General features: G+C 56.8%; 1 protein-coding gene across 2 annotated transcripts in view; it reads left to right on the forward strand.

Moving 5' to 3' along the window:
• Positions 1-16476, forward strand: part of MEF2D (myocyte enhancer factor 2D) — a 32545-nt gene that overhangs the window by 694 nt on the left and 15375 nt on the right. The window contains exons 1-2 of one of the 2 annotated variants that reach the window (XM_004388479.1): positions 9143-9240; positions 15934-16112. In XM_004388479.1, the coding sequence (XP_004388536.1) occupies positions 16059-16112 (54 nt within the window). In that variant the 5' untranslated portion in view covers positions 9143-9240; positions 15934-16058. Of the gene's footprint in view, positions 1-9142; positions 9241-15921; positions 16113-16476 lie in introns of those variants that run through there. The other variant, XM_004388478.2, reaches the window with a different exon arrangement.

Here is a 16476-nt window from a genome sequence, read left to right on the forward strand (position 1 = left end):
GCCGCAGCTGTTTGGGAAGCGGGGGAGGGAAGGGGGATGTTGTTCAGATGACACCGGGGTGGTGGGTTAGGCTATGTGAATGAGTGTGTCGGGGCTCGTGTTTGCGGGGTGCCTGTGGAGTTGGGACGCAGAGTCGCCACGGAGGTGGGCACGCAGGGACCCTTCTTCGGGACCTCCTAGCCCTGCTTCCCGACACCCCTGATCTGGTTGTCAGCAGCCCCAGCTGGAGAACCCCCGACCAGAAGTTTGCAGCTGTTTAACATCTGGACAAGAGTTCTTAAGTCCCTCTCTCCAATATCAGGCTGAAATGGGCTGGGAATGGGGGTCTAAGGATAGTTGGGGGGCTTTTGGGAGGGAGGGCCAAGGAGACTAAAGCCCATTTAGTCTACCAACATAGAGTCAGCTTCCTTCTTAACATGTTTGGGTCTTCTGGGGATGAGGGAAAGGGACTCCCTCCCCCAGTGATTCACGCTGCCCTCCTGGGGTCTCTCCCCATTAAATAGGGGCCCCTGGGTGTGGGCACATCTGGAGCCAGTGACTGAGTTATCACAGGTTTGCTGTTCTGAGTGAGGGGCTTTCTCTGTGTCCTCTCATGCTGTGTTGTTGATGGGCTGGGGGAGGGTACAATGGGTGGATCCTGCGTCCCCCCTTTCCTGAACCTCCGTCTTGCTTGAGGTCTCTTGGGAGGTGACTCTCACCCACTCCTTCCTCCTGCCCCTTCAGTGGGTCTCAGCAATTTAGGGCCCAGCAATTCAGGGGCCGGCCAGTACCATGGGAAGTTTGCCATCTGGGGCGGTGACCTTGGGCTGCTCTGGCCTCAAGATAGGAGGGGAGCCCAGGCCAGCACGAGATTGGGTGTTTTGTAGTTAGGGAGCTGTCCACCTCTCACTCCCCTCCAAACTCCCAATAGGGAGGTCTCCGTCGCCAGGGAGAGCATTGAGAAGGCCCATGTCAGTGTTCACAGACATCCATCCCCCTGTGGCCACCGGGTCACACACGCCCCAGGACTTATAGCCTGGCTCTCCCAGCTCCCACGGCCTGCCTGGGAATGAATTTCCTTCCTGTGGTTTCCCAGTGTGCTAGGATAGAGGGCGGGGTGGGATTAGCCTGGAGGTGCCTGAGGACCTGCTTATGTGGGGTAGTTGGGGGACACTGGAACATATGTGTTGCCCTTCCCTTCCTTGCCCCAGCACAGGCACTGGGGTTCTCGGGGGCTGAGTGGTCATATTCTCTTTGTTGTAACTCCTTTGCTCTCCAACACATGCTGTGTGTGTGTGTGTGTGTGTGTGTGTGTGTGTGTGTGCGCGTGCATTTGTACGGGGAGTGGTCTTTGGTTACTCTGAGGAGGGGAGGAGCTGTCAGTCAAACTCCTTTAGAGACCCAGAGATGTTGAACTTTCTACCTGATGTCGCACAGCAAATCTGTCTGTCTTTAGTCCATCTGCTGTTTCAGGCATGGCTTCATATGGGACAGACCCCAGGGAGGAAGATATGTAATCTGTGCTCTCAAAGGTCCTGGTCTGAGGGGAGAAAAAGGACCCAGTCAGAGAGAATCATAACCCTTATGTTGGGGGAGGGGTGTGGGGGTTGGGCTGGAGCTTCTGTCTGCTGTACTCTCTGCCTGGAACAGAGTGGTGAAGGACTCAGGGGTGGCAGGTGCTGGCCATTGGCCACGCCCGTGTGTCCCTGGCGTCCCTGGGCCGAGGGGGCTTGGGCTTCCCAGCTTTGTCTCTGTCGGCTCCTGGCTCTTCTCATAGGCCAGGAGATATGATAGTCTTTCTGGCTGCTGTTATATAATCTTTCTCCAGCAGGGTTTTTTTTTTTTTAAATCTTCCCTGGGTCTTTTCTGGGTGGTGTGAAGGGAGGAGAAGGTGGAAGGAAGACTCCTCAGGTTGGGGGCTGGAAGAATAGCAGCAAGGAGGCTGGGAGAGGCCCCCTGGTCCCTGAGGGGGACTAAGGGGTGAAGGCCTTGGGATTAGACCTTCATTGATTTTGGTCCTGCCCCTCCCATCCGCCTCCTCTGACCCTCCCCAGGGAAGGTCCCTCTGCTGTGTGTGTATGTGGGGTGGGGGTGGGGGGACCCTGGCCCTAGTGCCCCAGAGAGGCCTGGCCCTCTGTGTATTCTATCACCTTTCTCCTCCTGGTCAACTCAGCCCTCTGTCCTTCCTGATTGGCATGGCGCTGGGCCTGCAATCTCAGTAGTTACCCTGGCCTGGTGCGGGCCCTGTGTTAGGTGCTTTGCTTCTCGCCTCTGTACATCCAAGGGGGTAAGGGGAGTCCAGGGACAAATGGGTGGGTTCCACATTTCCCTGGTTGTATTTGGAGCCAGGCCCCTGCTTCTCTGAACTTTCAGTTCAGGGGGTTGCGGCCTTGCTAGAGTAGAGGCGGTAGGGAGGGAGGGGCCTTTAGAAAAGTAGGTGGGTAATATAGGCCTAGACCTCTTGGCATGTGTCATAGCTGGTGTCCACCTGGGATCTGAGTGGGTATGAAGATCAGGTGTGGACCTAGAACTGGTCATTGAGGGTAAGATTCTGGGTCTGGGCTTGGCCTGGCATCTTGGGCGCCATGATGGTGGATTCTCCCCACCCGCTCAGACCATGGCTGGGACTCTCCAGGCTCTCTTAGGCCAACTGGTTTGAGGCAATTATCCCCCTTTTACAAGGGAAGGAGGGCATGGTGATGGGGCCAGCACGGCCTCGGCATCACTGTAATCGCTGGTGGCTTTTATGAGCCAGTCATGGGGCCGGAGTCTGGTCAACTGTCTGTCCATTTGTCCCAGTTTGGTGACTTACTCATGTCGGGGGAGGGGGGGAAGGTGTTAGGTGCTAGGAGCTCTGTTCTGGAAGCTGGATGCCTGGTTGTACTGTGGTTGATGTTCCTCTGTCCACGACTGCAGCAGGCAGGTTGGAGCACAGACTACAGGAAGAACTTCCCACTGGGTCTAGGTGGGGGAAAAAGAGATGGCTCTAACTTGGCTTGGGAGCAAGGAGGATCTCAAAGCCCTTTCTTCTGTGGTGGCTCTTTGTGGCTCTGCTGAAAGACCTTGACCTTTGGCCTAGTGGGGATGGTGCTGTTTGGCTCCTGGAATATTTATTTTCTCTTTTCTCCCCTTGCCTGCAGCTGAGAGTATTCTGAGGAGAGTTTCTCCTGGAGCTGCGGTAGGGTGAGCCTTTGGGCCCCTTCCCCACCCCCGAGGGGTCTCGTGCAGACTGGCATGCCTGGATGTGCCTGGCAGGTCTGCAGCATTTAGTGGCACACATGCATGAAGGTGTGCAGTGCATACACTGGGGTGTGTAGACACCCACGGAGCAGCTGCCACCCTGTGGGGGCGGGGGTAGCAAATGGCAAAGATGATTAAAGGATTGGAGTGGGTATGGGGTGGGGGACTGGAGGCAGGAAGGCGAAGGGCATGGCAAGAACTCTGAAGAGAGAAGGGTTGACTGCAGCAGGAGGGATTGAGGTTAGACCACAGATGGGCAGATGGAGCCCTGTCTGAGGTAAAGAACATGGCTTATGAGTCAGGAGCCCTAACTGACTTCCATTCCTGCTCTTCGTGCCTCCCCTTCTCCATCTATCCCTCTCTGCGGCTTGGCTTGGCTTGGCGCAGCTTCGCTGTGCCCCTCACACTGACCATGTGTCCTTGTGTAAGTTGCTCCTCCTGGGACCTCAGCTTTCCAGGTGTACGGGAGTTCACCTAGCCTCTCAGTGAGCCCAACGCCTGGGTGTTTCCGTGGTTTGTCACTGGTCTGTGTTGTCCTCCCCACTCCCTCTGATAAGCACAGCCACTCTGAGGTATCAGGGCTGCATCTGAGCCCTCAGGCATTTTGGGGCCTGCCCTAGATGATCCTCAAGGCCCTGCATCTGAGTTTTTCTTTTTCCTGAGACCGAGGCCACAACTTCCCCTTCCTGGGAGCCAAGCTATGCTTCTGGCCAGTGTGGGTATGGGGGATACTTTCAGTGACTTTTCACAGGACCCTAATAGCCCGGGTCGGGGGAGAGTAGAGGGTGGGTGCCCGCTGTCTGATCTCTCTCCTGTCTGATGTAAGGTGGGAGTGGAGCCTCTTAGTGGGGAGAGGAGGGACTTGTCCCAAGCTCTGGCCTGTTGCAGACCACACCCAGGCGGGACCATATTTACTCATTTAAACTCACCCTCCCAGGAGGCGCTGGGCTCTGGGCCTGGTCACTGACCTTGGCATAGTGCCTCTGGCTGGGTGCTCTGGCCACACCCCTAGGAGTTGGACCGACCAGGAAGGCATATAGAGAAGGCGCTTTTTTGCTCCCTGGTCAAGGGAGCTTTGCCCTCAGGCGGTATCCTCCCCTCTCCCCCCCACCACACACACACGTTTTTCCAGTGTATCTTAGAGAATAAAACTTCAAACTTTTTGAGATCCTGGGGTGGGGGGTGGTAGAACGGGTAGGGGTGGGGGAGTGTGTCTCCAAAAAACTTCCATTTACTGTTGTCCTGTGTGCCAAGCTCTGTGCTGGGCATGATAACATGAAGACTCAGTTCTCTCCACAACTGTCTTTTATAGTTGGGGAAACCGAGTCCAGAGACTTACATGACTTGCTTAAACTTTCCCAGCTAGGAGATGTTTTTGTCTGAGGTTAAGGAAGAGGTTAGAAGTCAGGCCCAGGGAAACCGGGGAGAAAGATGACATGTTGAAGTACTAACCAAGTGGGATTGCCTAGCAGGAGGGCAGAGGATTAAGGTTTGACGGCAAGTAGAGGGAAGATGTTGCTTTGATTCCCTGAGAAGATAACGTCTTATGCTGTGGGAGAAAGCCCACAATGCAAGGGCATGAGGTCAGGAATGAATGACCCACAGAGACCCCTCCTGGGTACCCATCAGTAACCACTTGAGCTGCCATGTGGGAAGAATGAGGAGAGAGGCTAGGGCAAGAAGGCTTGAGCCACGAGAGGCCTGGATTTGTCTGAAGGCAGAAGCATGGCTGACGTGAGTCTCCCAGGCCTGGAAGTTGGCGACTCTGCCCTGGAAGGAATGTGCTGTAACTCGCTGCTGGAGGCAGGTTGTTCAGGGAAGCGCTTAGCTCAGCAACCAGCCCACCTTTGCCACTTATTGCTGGTGACCTTGGGCAAGTCCCTGCCCATCTCTTAGTTGGTTTCTATATCTTGAAAGGGAGAGATGATGCCTCCTGCCTCACATGGGAATGGAAGGGAGCTCAGTGGGAAAATGTGTGGTGCCCAACCCAGAGTGGATGCTTAGAAAGTGGTTGTGTCCTTCCTTTCACACCTGTGGCCCCAACCTGGCCCAGGAAGCTGGTGTGGGAGTGGATCGTACTTCTGGGGTCTAGAGTAGGGAACTCTGGAGGGAGGAGGGACTGAGAAGGTCCCCTGGGGCCCTCCCTCCAGACTTAGGGCTCAGTCTGACCCTGGGATGAGCTTGGGAAGCTGAGCCCAGCCCTGCCCTCCCTGACCAGCTGTCTCCTTGTCTCAGAACCTGCCCCCTCTACAGTTCACCCCAGGAGGCTTACCAAATCCCTCTGGCTGTGGTGCTTGCTTATGCATCCTGATTTCCCCTCCCCCACCCACCAGCAAATACCTGGGGTTGAGAAGTGCAAGAGTCTCTTCTCCATCACTTCTGTGGACTAAGAAGTAAGAGAGAGCCCATCCCCACCTCAAGGGAAACGGCACCAGGGAAGAGAGGGAAGGAGGAGGTAGTCTCTTCCTGTAGCCGGGTCTTCCCACCCTGGCTGGATCAAGTAGCACGGAGGCAAGGGGATGGCGCAGATGACCTCGGATCTTTGTTGCCTTTAGAGCGCGACGTGTTGTGTGTTCACTGAGTGATGACGATTGGAGATGTTCCCTGAGGAAAGGCTAATCTGGACGGGGGTGCTGCAGGCTGTCCCAGGCACCCCTCTCCTTGTCCTTTGCGCCTCTTGCCTCCAGCCCCTACAGCTGCCTGCCTCTATGCTGGCTTCCCCCCATGGCCCCTGGAAGGCCTGTGGGGCCCAGGCTGGCTGGGTGGGGACAGGTGTCCTGGCCCAGCTGCTCTTTCTTGTCTCCCCCACCTGTCAGCCCAGGGGGTAGGGAGCAGAGGGGGAGGAGAGAGGGAGGAACCCCTCAGCCCTGTCACCTGCTCCCAGGAATGGGGCCTTGGTTTTAATGTGTAGCAGAGGGATTAAGAGTAGACAACAGGCAGGACTTCCAGCTCGGAGGAAGGATAGCCCCAGATCATGGGAATGGCAAGGAAAGCTTGGTAGGCAGGGGTCCTAGTTGGCAGGAATCAGAGGGGCCTTGCAGGGGCCTTCTAAGAGGGTGAGAAGCCAGGTATTGGTGAGGGGCACAAACCTGGGGGCATATATTTACATAGCCATGTTCAGATACTGCCCCCCACCTGCCAGGGCCCCCCTCCATCTGGCTGGGCATCTTAGCCTCACCTGGCACCTTTCCTGAAAGCAGCAAGCTAATCCTGTAAGAGCTGCCTGGTCGGCCGTCTCAGCAGGCCCACACGGCCACACTGCCCCCCCTCCCCTGCCAGGGGCTTAGAGGACTGTCCTTTTGAGTCAGAAGGAGACCCAGCCGCTGCCCTGAGCGGCCCCTTTAAATCCTTGGTGGCTTCCCGAGGGCATGGTGTCTCTAGGGGGATTTGCTTTCCCTGATTGGATTGGCCTCCTTTGGCCCCCTGTCATAATTGTAGGTGGACACTTCACATTCTGGCCCTCTACCTTCTCTTCGAGTTGGTGCTTCCCCCCTCCTCTCTTCTTGCCCCCACGTCTCAGCATCTGCTTCAGCCACACTGCCTCTGTTCTTTGGATGAGAAGAAAGGATCCTGCTGCCTAAAACAAGGGGACAAACCACTACCCTGAAGAGAGTGCCCTTCTGGGATCATCCACTGCCTGTCTGTCTCGGTTCTTTCCCTTTCAGCCTGTGCTTCCTTTGGCCGGGGGCCCACACCCCATCATTACCCCATACCCTCATTTCCATGGGAAGTCCCTCCCCTGGACTAACCATCAGCCCACCCGCTGCAATGGCACGTGGCCCACACCCAGCGCTGTGGCATTATGCTCACCCCAACGGCTCTCAAGCTGACCCGCCCCCAAGGCCCCAGCTGCCACTTTCACTTCTGTCTCCTGAGACCCCAGAGGGAAGTTGGGTGGGGAGGTAGAAGGTGACATACTAACCGTCCCAACCGCCCCCACCTCTCCTCAGCCGGGGCTTCTGATGGCCAAGGGCCCCTGTCCACCACTCATCAAGATGACTGAAACAGGCTCAGGCTGCAGTAGAAGGGTGGGCTACAGTGGGAGGGATGGCGGTTAGATAGCAGGAAGGACTTCCCAGGATAGGAGACCACTGCGGGGCTTCATTGTCTCAGAGGGTATGTCTGGAAATGTAGATCCTAGAACTGGACAAATGGAGGTCAGACTTCAAGGGAGGCAGAGGACTGGTTATCTGCCAGCTCCCATTGGTTGGAGTGCAATGCCAGGGCCATGCCCCCCCCCCACGTCACCAGCTGCCCATGCTTGGTTAGGTGCCTTTTGACAGAGCAAGTCTGAGCCCCAGAGACTACTGTGAGTCCAGGGACTCAGTCCTGGGAGGTCCTTTCTGTAGTCTTCATCTATCTTGCCTGCTGTGCTAGGCTCTTTCCCCTCATTTTGCATTCTTGGGGGTGGATTTTAGAAGCGGGTCTAGAGGCAGAAGTAAAGGACAGCCCACCCCCATACTGCTGCTCCAGCCTTGGCACTCAGGTGGAGAATGGAACTCTTTTCCCGGGGAGCCCCCAGATAGTAGGATGGCCACAGTTATCCTGCCACCCCCAACATCCCTGCCTCTTGGGAACTTGTTCAAGAGTAGAGGACCCAGTGAGATGGAGTGCTTTAGACAGTACCTTTAGGAGTGTTTATTAATTCAGGAAGGTTTTCTGGAGAAGGGTGGGACTGGATGCTAAGAACCCCACTTGGGGTACCTAAGTACCCAGGGATGCTGGGTGGGGGAGACACAGTCCTGGAATGGGAAGTTGAGCCTGAAGGAATAAGGTCAGAGACGCTATGCAAACCCCATGCAAATGAGGAGCAGTGAGTCATTGCTGCTCAGCCTATTGGGGTGGGGTGTGAAGCGAGGCGCAGGCGCGGGCTCCAGAACTGACCCTGCCAACAGCCATGATAGTGACCTTGGGCCAGTCACTGCCTGGTTACTAGGAGCAGACAGCCCCAAGCCCTGGGTCTGATAGGCATTTCACCACATGTGTGAGGGGACTGGGGTGGCCGAGCCCTCGCCCTGAGAACCAGGTATGCCCCACCTGGCACCTGCCCTGGCTGACTGTGAAGGCATGCCTCTCCCCACTGCTACTGTCTCCTTGTCTCCACATCGCCCCTTTCCGCCAGCTGGGGCAGGTGGGCCCAGTGAGACCATCTGTAATCTCCATAGAATCTTGGGCCTCTCCAAAGAGCACAGGAACAGAATGTCAGGGCTGGAAGGGCACTTGGGTGCCTAGTCTACTCTTGCCTCACCGCCCCCCTCCCTGCCCATTTTAATGGCCAGTGGGATGAAGCCTGGAGGAGGCAGTGACTTGTTCAAGGTCACTCACATAGCAAGTTAGAGCCAGAGTATTAACTAGAACAGGCATCCAGAATTCCAGCCTAGAGCCCCTGTATTTCCCTGGGCTGTTCATTGTCTACCTCATCTGCCCCTTTCTTACTAGGATTCAATCTCATTGCCCCCCAGTACTCCCTAAGAACAGGCTGAGTGGCTCCAGGAACTTGAGGGGAGTGCCTCGAGGCAGCCCACAAGCTGCCAGGGGAGGGCTGGAGCTAGGGCCTGGGGAGGTCTCCTGACTCCATAGGGAGCCCTGCAGCCTGTACCGGCTGCAGGAAGGATGAGAGCTAGACTACAGGAAGAACAGGCTAGGGTGGGGAAGCAGGAGAGGCGGCTCAGGAGACAGCCCCCCACCCTCGTGGCATCTCCTGGGTAGAGAACAGGATGACTCCATCCCAGGAGGTTTGCCAGGGAGGAGAGGGTGGGAAGCCTAGGGTGGGGTGCGGGAGAGTTGTCCAGCAGAAGCTGCGGGGAGGGCTCCGGGCCCTGCCTCCCATACCATACCGGGTGCTCCCCTTGGCAAGTTGGTTCCTGTCCCTTAAGCTGAGGCTGCTGTGCCCACCCCCCACTCTGCAGTTCTTAGGGCACCTGGGACCTGAGACCACCCCCCTGCCCCAGGCCCAACCTTCCTGAACTGGCCCTTCCCCCCCACCCCAGGCCCGCCAGCCCGCCCCCAGGTCCCTTGTCGGTGAGTTAAAATTAGCTCAGTGCCCAGGCTAAAAATAGCCCCTGCCCAGCCCTGAGGCTGCTGGGGCTGGGGGAGGGGAGTCCCTGAGGAAGGGGGAGATGGTGGGAACCAGGAGTTTGAGTAGTGAGCCTGCTAGATAGAGCCTTGAAGGGAGGAGGCTTGGGGCTGGGGACCCTAGAGGAACCCTGGGGTGAAAGGAGAGAGGCTGCCATGGAGGGGGAGGGGAGGAAGAGCTGAGGGGCTGGAGAGAATGGAAGGTGAGAGGGAAGCCAGAGAGGGGCCAAGGGGCAGGGCCAGTATGGGCCCCCCACGCACTGCCTTTACTTATTAGGCATTGGCGAAGAAATGTCCCACTTTGGGGCTAATGCAGTGTTGGGGAGGAAAGGCTCCCTGTGTGTGCTCCCGGAGGTATGAACCATTGAAACGTGCCCCCAGACCCTCTTGCCTGGGCCCCGTCTCTGTGTTTGTGGGGAGTCACTGGGTTCACCTTTCCACCTTGTCCTCCTGAGTCCTCTGCAAGTGTCTCTGCTTAGAGGGAGGAGGTCCCAGGGCTGAGGTTCAGAGAATGACCAGGAAGGCTGGGAGCCCTGGGGGTGGGCTGGGAAGGGAGGCAGCAACCTAGAGCTTGAGGAGGCCGCTGGCTGAGAACCTGGACCTCCACAGAGTTGGGCAGCCCTGCTCCCAGCTCCTCACCTCTGCCCACTCTGAACAGAGCTCAGAGCCTCAGGAGCCAGGTTGCTCCTTCCTGGGCCTAACCTGGGCCTGATCCAGGTCCCAGAGAGCCCCTGTGGCGCTCCCTGCCCTGGGTGGGACCTGCGCCTCCCTTGTCTGTCACTTGGCTGCACTGCAAGTTCTGAGAGGGCAGGGATGGTGTCCTTTCGAGTTAAGCCCCCAGCGCCCAGCCCTCCAGTTAGGATCGTGCAAGCAGTGGTTGAACCTGCCTGTTCTCCCCTGCTTCCTCAGTCTTTGTCTGGTCTCCTGCCTCTTTCCCCTCTGGCCCTCTCCTGGTCTGCCTCTGCTTCTGGCCCACACTCTGCCTTTCTCTTGGACTCTGCCTCTCCTTCTCTGTCCCCTTTCCTGCGTCTGTGTGTCTGTCCCCCTCTGCCATCCCCCTCTGTGTGTCTGCCGCACCCACGCCTCCTCACTCGTTAGTGAGCAGGCTGCTTGAGGCCGCCTGACTGTGGGGGTGACAGGTGGATTGGATTGTCACCCCCCTCCCCCAGTGCCTGCTGCTTATTTCATGCCCTGCAGCCCAGCCACGGGGAAGGGGCGGGAGGAGGGATGACAGCTGTCTCCAGTACCTTCTGCCTTCCCCTCTCGTCCACAGCCTGCAGCCCTGAGCAGCCTGGGAGGAAGGGATGAAGGCCTCGCTTAATGAGAGCAGCCTCTCTCACTGTGGAAGAGCAGTATTGGGACCCTTTGCTCTGTGACAGAGGAGTCCTGGTGGCGCAGTGGTTAAGTGCTTGGTCGGCGGTTCAAACCCACCAGCCACTCTGCGGGAGAAAGATGTGGCAATCTGCTTCCTTAAAGATTACAGCCTTGGAAACCCTATGGGGCAGTTCTGCTCTGTCCTGTAGGGTTGCTATGAGTCGGCATCGGCTGGATGGCAACTGGTTTGGTTTTTGGGTTTGCTCTGTGACACAGGGCCACACACTCAGTGTCTCTGGGCATCTGCTCCATTTTGACATCTGGTGTGGGAGCTTGGGAGATAGGTGCTCTGTGGTGCCTCTGAGCCACTGGGACAGAGGGCATGCGTGGGTGGAAGGGTGTAGAGGAGAAGAGAAGGTAGGTACTCCCCTGACAACAGCAGGAGAGAAGGGATGGAGGTTAGCCATTTGCAGCTCCCCAGGAAGGGCAGACCTGCTCAGCCCTGTTGCAACTGCAGCTCCAGGGAGGTTGCCCCGACTGACTGACCCCCCTCGCCCCCCCAGCTGGCCCCAGGACACCCTCACACAGGAACTGAGATAGCATCATTCTGAAACCCGAGAATGGTTTGAATATTGCTCAGGTACCAAGAGGTGTTACTTTGCGGGGAGGCCAGAGCCTGTTTCTTCCCCCATGCCCTCTCCAAACCAAGACCCCCTTTAGAATACATTTGCATGTTATCTACATCTAATTTGCATGTAAGTACAACTCTGAGATTCCTATTGGGTTAGTAGCTGAGCTTGGAAAAATGGCTGTCTTAGAGTCCTTCTGGGGTCCCTGGGTGGTACAAATGGTTAAACTACTTAGCTGCTGATCAGAAAGGTTGGAGGTTCAAGGCCACCCAGAGGTACCTTGGAAAAAAGTCTTGGTGATCTACTTCCAAAAAATCAGCCATTGAAAACCCTATGGAGCACAGTTCTACTTTGACACACATGGGGTTGCCATGAGTCGGAGTTGACCTGATGGCAACTGGTTTTTTTTTTTATTGGTTTAGTGTTCCTTCGGGATGTCCCAGTCTCTGGTCCCCTCAGCCCCTCTTCCTGCCCTACATCTCTCTGTTCTCCATTTTTGGAGGCTTCTTTGCAGCTACCCATCTCCGCAAGGGATGGGTCTGTGCCTGCCTTCCTGGGGCCTGGCCCCGCTGCCCTCCTACCCTCCTTGCTCCTTTCTCCACCAGGGAAGGCCTTACCTTCACTCCCCGACAGCCCCCAGGAAGTCCACCCTGTCCAACCCTGCCCTGCCAGCCTTGCCCAGGAGTGGGTGAGTCAGGATCAGCTGTGGCCTTTGAGGGCGAGCTTTTAGTGACACAGGTGCTGCCAGCCAGGGAGTCACAGCTGTGGCCTGAGGTCAGGTTGGATGGACCCTGGGGCCACCAGAAGGAAGACCGTCCTGGCCATCTCCCTGTCTCCATGGCAGTCCAGTGCCCTCCCAAACCCTGCTTCCAGATGCCAGGCATAGTGAAGGAGAGAGGGCTAGAAGGGGAGCAACCAGGGACCAGGTTGTCTGGGAGGGCTTCCTAGAGGAGGAGCAGGCTGGGGAGGAAAAGAGGAGTGGGCCAGGCCAGGCTGGGGAGGAGAGGGGAGGCTCACATCTGGAGAACAGATGCCCAGGCCTCTGGTTCCCGGCAGTCGGTTAGGTAATCAGGGAGAGGGCTAATTAAGGAGGTCCAGGTGTTGATTAAAGTCTGCCTAATTGGATAGGAGGAAGCTTGGACAGGACAGGCCTCCATACCTCAGAAGGGGTCAGTTTGGAGTCCTTTGTGCTAACTCAGGCCCCAGCTACCCTTTGTTTCAAAGACAAGGTTGAGTTCATGTTCCTGCACCAGAGCTTGTAACAAGGTGGAATGGAGAGCAGAGGGGGAAAGGTGTTACTCACAGACTGAGCCTGCTTTGCAGGAGGGCTTGTGGTTAGATAAGAGGAAGGACTGCCCTCTGCATCTCTGCATCTCTGGCAGTCTTGGCACAGAGGTGGGAGCAGCAGAGGGGAAGGGGCCCTGGGAAGCATGGGATTGTAAAACGTGCCCTGGGTTGCCTTGGCAGGGAGCGGAGATAGATGGGGCCTGGTCTCTTTAACCCCGACTTTCCTTTCTAAGCGGGCGTTTAGTGGGTCTCTGTGGCTTCCCTGCCTTCTCAGCCCTGATCCCTCTCGCATCCTAGCTCCCCCAGCATGAGGCGGGGGTGGGGGGGGCGGTGTAGGAGATCAGCCAGGGAGCTGGTTGCCAGGAGACAGTTGCCTGAGCAACCCCATCCTTTCCATCTCCATGTGCTCAGGGCTGCTCCTTAGAAGACTTAAGAGTCTCACCCTCTGCACCAGCCAACCAGAGACGGGGGAGGGTTGAGGACTGGGGTGGCAGAGGTGGTTGGAGGGTGGATGGTGTCCAAACACACAAGCTTCGGGGGCAGCCAGGAGAGGAAGCGTTCTACCTCCACAGGGGATAGAGCAAGAGGAGAGCTGGTACTGCAGCAGGACTGATGGAGGTTAGACTGTGAGAGGGACTTCCCACAGGGCCACAACAATAAAACAGATGTTTCCTGAGCTCCTCCTTGCAGGCCATAGAGTGGTGAAAAAGACAGATGTGGTTCCTGCCCTCAGTCTCCTAGGGGAGTCAGGCTTTAAACAGAAGCACAGAACTGTAATTATTTATGGTTGTAATAAGTGCTAAAAAGAAAAGAACAGGGTACCCTGAGAGTAAATAATTGGGGGAACCAAAGACAGGAGGTTAGACTGCAGGAGTGACTTTTCTGACGGTCGTGAGTGCAAAGAGAGGGCTCTCCCCGACTTGGAGAAGCAGACGTTATTGACGGTAAGCTGATAGAGGTTAGGTCTCAGCAAGAATTTGCTTATGAACAAAGGGCTGCAGGAGACAGACAGTAACACTGGAGAGGGAGGGAAGGTAGGTGCTGTAAGCCAGGAGGAGCGCAGTAGTTAATTGCATTCACTAGTGACTAGCCAACTCAGTCACCCCTTTCCCACCGCGTGCACCCTCTCTCCTGCCAGGCCCGCAACCCTGTAGCTCTAGAAAATACAGCCGTTGGATTGCACTGGAAGCAGGGCAGAAATCCTCGGACGGAACCCTTTGCAGTCGGGGTTTGGCAGAGATTGGAGCCACAGGCAAGGCATGGTGTGGCAGGAGCTGGTCTGGGCCCAGACGCCTGGTGGGCAGCTCGGGACCGGGTGGCCTTGCAATGGTGTCGTCCCAGGGTGTGTGTGAGGGGCAGACGGTAGGAGCCCCAGGGCCCATGGAGCATCTTGAGAACAAGGAAAAGAGGAAGAGGGTGCTTGGGTACCTCTTTGGGGAGAAAATTGAGAGTGGTGAGGGTCAGAATGTGCAAGGAAGGCTCCTTCTGGGAGTGGAGGTGGGCAGCAGTGTTTTCTGTGGACATCCACACAGAGCAGAAGCTCTCTTCAGCTGGGCTGGGAAAGCCTGACGGATGGTTGTGGTGAAGAGAAAGGGTGAGTGTGTAGGGCGTGTTCGTGGCTCTTCCAAGTCCGCAGATTCCTTGCCTTTCCTGTCCCTTCCCCTCCATGGCCAAGATGCCAAGGGTGAACCTTTGCTTCTGCTGTGGTACCTTGGGGGCCACATTGAGTGGGGCTGGAAAGGCTCCAGGCAAACTCAGCAACCATTGGGAATGGGAACTGGGGGCGGGTTCCTATTTACAGAGGGCTGTCTTGTCTATCATCGAGCATTCAAATGAAACCTCTGTCCGTGGTGGTGGGGGTGCTCAGACAGGGTATGGGGGCCCACTTTCCTGGTCTCTACAGCAGGATTTCAGGGCAGGGGCCCTGTGGAGGGGGAACTCCAGAGAGGAGGGCTGGACTTCTGTGGTCTAGGCCTGTCCCAGGACCCAACCAGCGTGGCTTTAGAAGGCATGGGCCCCGTGCTCACTGCCCCCCTCCAGCATCTTCCAGAAAGCTTCATCTCTGATGCAGGGACTCCTGAAATCTCAGGGCTGGAGGGGCTCTGGAGTCATCTGGTGCCCCATCCCACCCTGGACCTCTCCGACCTCGGGGTATTCACCCAGCCTGTGTGGGCAGTGCTCACACCTGGGATCATGCAGCCTTTTCTGGCTCTGGCTAGGCTGCCATCTGCATGCCCCCGCCCATCTGTGGGACCTCCTAGAGTTGTGTGGACAGGGGCTCTCTTTCCCATCCTGGCTCTGGAATTAGAGCTGTTTCACCCAGTGGCCATGAGTGGGTTATAGATGTGCTAAGACAGGTTCCCTCCTCCTGATGTCTGCATCCCCCTGGCTGCCAACGGCCTCCTCAGTGTTTGTCGGTTGGCCCTGTGGTCTTCTCTGTGTGCTTCAAGGTGGACAAGATTGGGAAGTGGCACCCTTAGACTGACCTGGGGTCTGTTTCTCTAGAGCAGGAGTCAACAAACTATGGCCCTTGGGCCAAACCTGGCTCGTGCACCTTTTTGTTAATATAGTTTTATTGGAACACAGCCACACTCGTGCATTTACATATTGTCTACCGCTGTTGTCATGTTACAGTGGCAGATTTTAACTAATTACCACAGAGACTGTATGGCTTGCAAAGCCTGAAATACTTATCATTTAGCCGTCTATAGAAAAAATTTGCCAGCCCCTGACCTGAAGGGGTGGGTTGGCTGCTTATTTATTTACTTGTGTAAAGCAGTAGAACCCATTCTTCAGACAGAAAGTTTAGGCTGAGGTCCACTGTGTTAAGCAGACTGGCATAGAGGAGCTCTGGCTGAAGTGGGATAGGGGCTCCACAGCCCTGGGTCCCACTGCGGAACCTCAGGCCCCAGGGCTTCATGAGTGGGATGTGACGGTCACTGCTGTAGACCTGCTCTGCTATGTTCTTGAACCAGAGGTGCCAGAGACACTCACATCCTGGCACCAGGCTCCAGAATGGGAACCACCATTCTAGGCCAGAGGGGCAGCTGGTGAACCCAGGTGTCTCTACACCAGTCTGGGTCTGGGGAGAAGATGGGGGGGAGTGTTCTCTAAGACCCAGACCTCTAGGGAGCTCCATGCGGTGTGGCCTGGAACCTGAGAGGCAGCAGTGACAGTGGAAAGGCCTGGAGCCGTCCTGAGTGCAGAGCCCAGTGTTAGCCTGTGCCTGGCTGTGGCAGGCCGCCACCTCTCAGATAGCCGCCATTTCCTCGTTTGGAGGATGGAGTTAGATGCTGCCAGCCCCTCACAGGGCTTCTGTGAGGCTGGCCTGTGTGCACAAGGAGCAGGGCTGGGGGTTGTGGGGGCTGATAGTCCTCTTGTCACCCTCCCCTCCCAGGAGGCTGTCCAGAAGGGGTCCTGCAGACCATGAACTGAGCGCTGGTCCCAGACCTTTCATGAGCACAGTGTAAGGCGTGCTGAGACCCACCACCCGCAAGCCCCTCCCCTCCCTAGCACTGAAGACCCTTGGAGAAGATGGGGAGGAAAAAGATTCAGATCCAGCGAATCACCGATGAGCGGAACCGGCAGGTGAGGGACCCTGGGGCCACACAAAGTGGCTGAGGGTAGCGAGCTGGCCTCTGCCTTCCTTCCTTACAGGCACCCCAGGAGGGCTTTCTGGAAGAAGGGGGCTCTAGAAGCTATTACGGAAGGGGAAGGGCTGAGACGGGGAAAGGAGCCCTCACCTTCCTGCAGTCCTTGGAACTGTGGGTCCCAGGATTCCCAGACAGGCCTGTGCCCCCACCCAGGAGCCGTATGCGAGCCTTAGGCCATTCCTGGGCAATCCCCTTTTTCCAAGAAGAATCCTTCCCCTCTTCTCCCCGGAAGACATCTTCTTGTTCTCCTCCCCGATCTCTTCCTAGCTCCCAGCTCAGAGATGTGGGGTTCTGTTCCT

The sequence above is a fragment of the Trichechus manatus genome, unplaced genomic scaffold (genome assembly GCF_000243295.1).
Source record: "Trichechus manatus latirostris isolate Lorelei unplaced genomic scaffold, TriManLat1.0 scaffold00213, whole genome shotgun sequence".
Lineage (NCBI taxonomy): Eukaryota > Metazoa > Chordata > Mammalia > Sirenia > Trichechidae > Trichechus > Trichechus manatus.